The sequence below is a fragment of the Gekko japonicus genome, unplaced genomic scaffold (genome assembly GCF_001447785.1).
Source record: "Gekko japonicus isolate JY-2015 unplaced genomic scaffold, Gekko_japonicus_V1.1 scaffold2446, whole genome shotgun sequence".
In the NCBI taxonomy this organism is placed as follows: domain Eukaryota; kingdom Metazoa; phylum Chordata; class Lepidosauria; order Squamata; family Gekkonidae; genus Gekko; species Gekko japonicus.
The window spans coordinates 188965-196887 of record NW_015167127.1 but is presented as its reverse complement, the minus strand read 5'-3'; the positions used below and the strand labels follow the sequence as shown (position 1 = coordinate 196887).

The following is a 7923-nucleotide window of genomic DNA, read 5'->3' as shown; positions in this document are numbered from 1 at the left end:
GAGACAGAGTGGGAAAATGGCATCTCATGGTACTTTTACGAAGACCAGCAATGTTTTATTCGAAGTGTTTGTGTGTGTGTGTGTGTGTGAGAGAGAGAGAGAGAGAGAGACAGACAGACAGACAGACAGACAGACTCCTGTGTATAAGACCCAACCTGGGTTTATTCCAGGTATGAGAGAGTGAGTGCCTCCTGTGTTTAAGACCAAAAACGTTTTATGCCAGGTATAAGCACAAATCTTCTACGGGGGGGAGGGGGGAGGGAGAGAGCCAGGGAGAGCACACCAGAGAGAGGGGAGAGGGAGTCCCATGGCACTTGGAGAGATCCCCCTTTCCATTACTAACAGATGGGGGGGAAGAAATCTAACAGCACAGCTTGCATTCCTTATTAGTGAAAGGGAGCAAAAATACAACAGGACATTAATGACTTTCATGAATCACTGCTCACTTCTTCCGATACAGCTGGAATGTGAATCCATCAGTTCTTATATCTTGAAGAATGAAGTGATTTCAGACACCAAATGACAATAGCAGGCATTGGTAATAAGAGAGGAAACCTAGATCTCAGTTCAGTCCAGTAGTTTGCATTGTCCCCACCCCCACTCAGCTCACAAAAAGACCCTTTAAAGGTCTTTTTACGAGTGGAGCCTGTGCCTGCAACCTCCCCTCCCTCCCTCCTGCTGGATTTAAAGGGCCGCCCAGCTGGTCGGTGGGCCACATGGTCCCCACCAACCAGCTGAAGTGATTGAAATTGGGCAAGAAGGGAGGGAAAGTGGTGGCCAGGTGGGTGGTCACTCTTGGGGGGTGGGGTTTGGGGTGGGGTTTCCCCCACCCACCAGCTCAGTGGGGGCGAATTGAAGGCGCCAGGACCTGGGGGCTGGCAACCCTAATACCCAATAGCATATAGAAAAATGTAGTGTTCACTTCAGAAAGTGATGTAGTGTTCACTTCAGAAAGAACAAGGATTTCCTGCACTGTGGACCAAGACCTCACTCAAGTCTAGGTGGGTGTTGGCCAGACAGCGAACAAGGCCCAAAGCCTTCTTTTTATTCTCTTTTCAGCCAATAGGAATCAAGGAAGGAGTTAATTAAAAATATACCAAACTTGCCAAATATCTGCCCTTCCTAAATTGATGAACCTTTGCTAGTATGACCTTTAGCCCAGATGTAACTGCAATGTCAAAAAGACCTAGATAGGTATGTTTAGACTTTGGAGCCTAGCACTTGGAATGCAATTCAGGCAAAGGTACATCTACAGGGCAAGGCTTTAGTTTTTATGCCTAGGTTGCCAGCAAAAGAGCAAAGGCTTATGGGACTTCTGAACCAAGAAACCAAAGTCAGTTATAGAAAACTTACATAGCACAGAAAAACAGAAAGGCCCAGGCTCATTGAACCACAAATTCTGGTACACTGGATATGTCTAGGATTGTCTTCTTATTTGTAAGTATGTCCTATTTTTACATATTTGGAGTAGAGAGAAGAAGAAGGGAATGGATTTATACCCCGCCCTTCACTCGGAGTCTCAGAGCGGCTTACAAACTCCTTTCCCTTCCCCTCCCCACAACAGACACCCTGTGAGGTGGGTGGGGCTGAGAGAACTCTGACACAAACTGCTCTTTTTCAAGGACAGCTGTGCCACAGCTTGTGACTGACCCAAGGTCACATCAGCAGGTGCAAGTGGAGGAGTGAGGAATCAAACCCGGTTCTCCCAGATTAGAGTCCGCGCACTCAACCACTACACCAAACTGGCTCTCAAGAAATATAATTGAATTTTGTCTGAAACTTAAGCATAATAAGAAAAAAACATCCCTTTAATTTTGCTTCATCTCACAATGCCCTTTGCCTCTGCCTTCCATTTTCTGTTTTCCTCACTGTCAGAATTCAGTTTGCAAGCTTCCTGTGTTGGGAATCAATGTCTTCATTATGATAAGTACCATGTATAGTGGTATATTAGGTTAGATCTGGGGCTCACTTTTCACTGGTGGAAGGGAATCTCTGCTGGTAGAGTATGTGGGTGCAGTGCAGATTTTGCTGATTTCTCACTGCAGATCCCCACATCATGCACAGTGCTGTTACTGGGTGTCTGTAGAACCTGAGGCTAGCAGGAGTATTAGAGGTGGTGTCTGGGAGGCCCCAGCAGAGAAAGCCAAATATTAAAGGTATCTTCCAGAATGAATTGCCCATTGTGTATTAATAAAACAGGAAGTTGTGTACCAGAACTTTAAGCAAATAGGTATATATACTTCATCTTTGTGGCTTCTGTGCAGTCCCATATGGCACTGTGCTTGTGCATACATGCCACAGAGGCCTCTTACCAAAGCTCTCTAGAAGGTTTGGAGCACTCGGCCCCCTCCCCTCACAGGCTGGCTCCTTCCCACCCAGCCAACACATGACAAGGTGGGGCGAGCACTCCTTCCCTCAGTCCTTTCTTTGCCACCATAGAGATCAGACTTCTTCGCTGTCTTCTGATCCTTGCAAGCTTTTCTCTAGTGATTTTGTTCCTCTATTCACTCTTCTTCTGTTCATCTATTCACTCTGCTTCTTTCCTACAGAAAGGGAGATTGGAAGGAGGACTTTATTACTGGGCTATGGCTTTCTTAAAAGTGTGTGGAATGTGACCTAAAAATGGGTCAGTCGGATGACCGTGACCATTGTCTCCCATGTCTGGGTGAGGCCTGCAAAGTCTCTGCCTGCTCTGTTTGCAGGCAGTTAACTCCAAAGACTTGCTTGGACTGGGCTTCGAGGCTGAAAGCTGGTTTTTGGAAGAAGGTTTTAGTGGCTCTGGGCAAAGATCAAACCCCTTCTAAGGAGTCGGAACTGGATTACCAGGCCCGTACCGCCCCTCAGGGTCAACACCATCAGGATCTATCGGAACCAGGCCCACTATCAGCTCCAAAGAAATCCCTGGCAGCATGTAGTGCCTCAGAACCACTGCCACAAAAGAAAAAATCAAAGTCCAAGTATATGACTTCCCATCCCTGCTCCACCCAACTGGGAGTGGATCTGTCCTCCACCTGGTGACCTCAGACCCCTTCTCCAAATCACAGATTATAGCCATCGCCTTCGTCCAACAACAAAGTTATTGAAGTTCCTCCCCAGTCTCCTCCTGAAGCTGAAGCTCCTGCAGCTAAATGGTGTTACAGATCTTTGGAAAAACCCCTGGCCCAGCAGTATTGAGGACTGCCACCTCCGCAATGGTTCCAGTATGCACTGCCCATATACTGGCCTGTGCAGCGGGAACAACAGCTACCACCTTCTGTGGAATAGAGCTCCTGGCCATGTCATGCCCCCCCATCAGCCCCATTTGCTATGGATCCGAGTCCCTTGGAATCGGACGAGGAAAAGCCCCCGTCCTTAAGTGGTTCTGACACCTCCTTGGAACCGTCACCTAACAAATGTATCATGGACCTGTTGCCTGTTTCCCCAATGGAGGATCTCCCTCTCTACTCTGAACAACTGATCCAAATGATTGTCTTTTAGTATCAAAGTGATCTGCTTGGAACTGACTACGTCTGACCTTATTGCGAAGGTCCTTTACTCACCCAACATGGGCTCAATGGCTTTCCTGATACGACAGGGATTGCTGGACATATCCAAATCTTATCTGGACCAAGTCAGCATCCGTCTCCCTCGCTGCCAAGAAAACTGATAATACGTACAAGGTTTTAGGGGAGGACTGTGATTTCTTTTTTGCCCACCCTACTTTCAACTCCATCGTGATAGAGGTCATCCCATCCGAGCAATGCTCCTGGCCTCACTCCTCACTGTTTGACTGGGAGAGACGTAAGCTTGACGGCCTTGGCTGCAAGATCTACATATTGACGGCCCTAACTGTATGCATGGCAAACTTTAATGCAGTTATGGGGCTCTACCAAAAGTTCCTATGAGAAAGAATGGCAGTGTTCATTGATTCACTTCCAGATCACAAAACTGTTGCCAAGGTCCTACAAGCAGAGGGCTTCAGGCTGGGAAATTGGCAACTAAATTCCATTCCACATATCATGAACTCATGTGGTAGATCCATCACTTCCGCCATAGTCCTATGGTGCCACTCCTGGCTCTTCTGCACCACCCTTCCCAACGATACTAGGGTGAGAATAGAGGACCTCCCCTTTGAAGGAAGGAATCTGTTCAACTTCCAGACACACAATGTTCTAGACCGGTCTACCTGCCCAGTCCCACAAACCTTGCTACTTCCTGAGACACATAGCCCATTTGCAGTCATTGTGATCTTATTGTTACCAGACATCCTGCTCAGATTCTTCCTTGCACCCTTCATTTCAGTACTCTCAGGGCAAGAAGCAACAAGGCCACCCCTGGCAGGGTCTTGCTTCCTCTCAGGAGGCCTCTGGCAAGGATAGGCTCCAATCCTGGCTATCCCCCCAGTCTCTACCCTATTTCTCATGTTATCTCCCCATTTGGGAGTCAATTACCTCTGACACTTAAGTTCTTAGCGTTGTTTAGCAAGGATATTTCCTTCAGTTTGGAGTTCCACCAGTTGATTGTCCCCCTGATTCCTCCCCATCCATGCCATCCCAAAAGTTGCAACAGGAGGTGTTCCAGCTTTTGAATAAAGGGGCCATTGAGCCTGTTCTGTCCCATGAGACTAAAACTAGTTTTTATTCTTGTTATTTCCTAGTGGTCCTTAAATTTTGCATGATTACATTACAGGAGGCCATAAGCCTGATTTGCTCCCATGAGTTGTTTGCTATTATTGATCTTAAGGATGCCTGCATCCATATTACCATACACTCCAGATCTAGGACTTTGTTTCCAGTGCTGCTAGGCCTGCTTCCAGTATTCTGCCCTTCCCTTTGGCTTGGTCACTGCTCCCAGAGTGTTTACCAAGTTTCTGCCTGTGGTGGTCGCTCACCTATGCTTAATTGGCTGCATCATCTTCTTGGGTGATTGGTTTTTACCACGCCCTTCACTATACTAGCTGACCATGTTTCCCTAGCTTTTCCATCCTAACTTCTCTGGGCCTCCAGATTAAAATAAATCCATTTTATCAACTCAGTCTATCCTATTCCTTGGGGCCTCCTTGACTCCAATAGTAGTAAGGCTTTTCTTCCCCAGAATAGGGTAGCCTCTATATGAGCAATGGTACAGAAGTTTGCCTCTAATAGATTTTAGTCTATTAAGTCCATACAGAGAGATTCTAGGCCTCATGGCCTCCACTACTTCCCTGGTCCCCTTTGCCCCTTCAGAACTGGTTCCTCAGTTCCACCAGCATGCAATCAGACCCCCCCCCCCGGTGGAAATTGTCTATTCCTAGAGCTGTGGTCCATTCCCTAAGGTTGTGGTCATCTTGGGAGAACCTGCTGACAGGCTCCCCATTTGGGGTGACCTCCCACAATGTTCAGGTTTTCATGGATGCATTCCAGTTGGCCTGGAGGCATACTGTGGCTCTCATAGGGCTAGAGGGCATTGGTCCCCTTCTGAATCGGGCATGCATATTAATTTTGTGAAGCTCAGGGCAGTCAGATATGCTTTAATTTTTTTTTACAACCCTAGTCTCCTGCAAAATGGTGCTAATAGCCACAGGCAACACTACAACAAAGTTCTACATAAACAAGCAGGGAGATACTGGTTCCCTCTCTGTCTGTTCAGAAGCGTCTGTCATTTGGTACTGGCCCATCCAGGATGCTGTCTCTTTGTAGGCTTTCCACATCATTGGGTTACTAATGGGACACTGGGGTAGCAAATGGGACTCTCAGGAGAGGTGACACATCTACACACGAATGGTCTCTCAGGGACGATTACCTACTTCCTGTGTTCTGCCAATGGGGGCAGCCCCAGGTGGACCTGTTTATCTCTTCCTCGAATGCCAAGTGCCTCCAGTTCTGCCTGCTGGCAGGGGCAGATAACTATTCCCTAGGGGATGCCTTCCAACTGAACCCTGTCCTATGTCTCCCACCCCCAATCCCCTTGCTAGGGAGGACCCTCGCCAAGATTTGAGAGGTCAGATCCAGCTGCATTCTGATTGCACCTTTCTGGCCCAAACTGGTATGGTTCCCAACACTGTGGATTCTGTCCCTAGGTTGCCATGTATCTCTCTCTGTGATGCCAGACCAGCTCCACATGGGGCCTGTCTTTCACCACCAACATGCAGTCCCTGCACCTAACAGCCTGGTTGATACATGATCACTAGAGTGGTCGGATAGAGTGGCACGGGTGTTACTATCCTCTAGGCACCCCTCTACAAGGAAAACGTATGTGGCAAAATGGTCCAGGTTTTCCTCCTGGGCAGCTGCCCACAGCCTCCCCCCCTGAATTCCGCCCACTGACTTATGTTTTTGAATACCTACTGCACCTGAAGGATAGTGGCCTGGCTGTTGCCTCAATCAAGGTCCATCTGTCAGCCATTTCAGCCTTTCACAACCCTGTTGTGGGTTTTCTTGTTCTTTTTCAGCCCTGGTTTTCAAAACAAATTCCTCAAGGGCTTCTGTAACTTACACCCTCTGGCACCCCCTCTTGTTCCCCAGTGGAGTCTTTCAGTGGTGCTCTCTGCATTAATGTTTAAGCCTTTTGAGCCCCTTGCCACATGCAACTTGTCCTTTCTCTTCTATAAGGTAGCCTTCTTTCTGGCAATTACCTCTGCCCAAAGGGTAGGAGAGCTCAGGGCTTTCTGGTCTTCCCCGCCCTTTACCAGGTTTCATCAGAATAAGGTTATTCTCTACTCTAGTCTTGACTTCCACCCGAAGGTTTTATCCACCTTCCACATTTCCCAGGACACAGTTCTGCCAGTGTTTTTTTCCTCTCCCACATTGTACAAAGAACAAACCCTACACATGTTAAATGTTTGTTGGTCACTATTTAGACCATACTGCATCCCTGCAGAGGGAGGACAACCTGTTGGTCTGCTTTGCTGGCCCCACAAGGGCCAGGCAGCCTCCATCCAAACCATCTCACACTGGGTTGTCAAAGCCACCCAACTGGCATACTCTGCCTTCAAGATCGATTGCCCACTCCATCTCAGGGCTCACTTGGCCAGGTCTCAGTCTTCCTTGGCAAGGTCTCCTTGGACAGCATCTGCAAGGCAGCCACCTGGTCCTCTCTGTCGATGTTCATCAATTGCTATGCAGTCGATATCAATTCCAGACAGGATGCAGCCGTGGGGGAAGCTGTTCTTCAGTCCTTATTTTGCTGAGGATTGTGCTCCCACCTTCTGCTGGTAAATCGCCTTGCTAAACTGCCATGTGGGACTGCACAGAAGCCACGAAGTTGAAAACAAGATTGCATTTACCTGTAACTTTGTTCATTGAGTGGACTTCTGTGCAGGCACACATCTCTCCTTCCTTTCCCTCTTGTGGGATCCTCACGCTCTTGAGGTCCTTCCATGGTGGTGAGAAGGGACTGAGGGAAATTGCCTTGCCCAGTCACGTGTCAGCTGGGTGGAAAGGAGCTGGCCTGTGAGTGGAGGAGGCTGAGTGTTCCAAACATTCTAGAGAGCTTTGGTAAGAGATCTCAGTGGCAGGCCTGCACAAGCGTAGTCCCATGTGTGCTTGCGCAGAAGACCACTTGATGAAAAACAGTTACAGGTAAGTGCAACCTTGTTTTCTATATCTAAACTGTTGGAACAAGCAATCTGATTTTTCACAGACAATACCTACCATTCTCTTGACTCTATAAGAGCACTTGCTCAAAGTTTTATTGAATATAGTGTGATCTTTATTTTTTTCCATCCTCTTTTACAGGAGACATGGAATGTGGTTTCGATTGCGGAAGCTAGTAATCTGGTTGTTGGGAGTATACATAGCCATTCCATTTATAGTAAAACTTTGTCCTGGTGTTCAGGCAAAGCTCATCTTCCTAAATTTTGGTAAGATTCATGTTTTTGTTTTGCTTTGCCTTGAAATCGTGTGGAAACTTAATATATGGGTTTTAAAGAACAAAGGGCACTTCTGTTAATTTTTCCTCCTCCAC

The 7923-nt window shown here is 47.5% G+C and overlaps 1 protein-coding gene across 2 annotated transcripts in view; it reads left to right on the top strand.

Moving 5' to 3' along the window:
* Positions 1-7923, top strand: part of LOC107111964 (monoacylglycerol lipase ABHD12) — a 92117-nt gene that overhangs the window by 24440 nt on the left and 59754 nt on the right. For both annotated transcript variants that reach the window (XM_015413013.1, XM_015413012.1), the window contains exon 2: positions 7695-7819. In XM_015413013.1, the coding sequence (XP_015268499.1) occupies positions 7695-7819 (125 nt within the window). The remainder of the gene's footprint in view (positions 1-7694; positions 7820-7923) is intronic.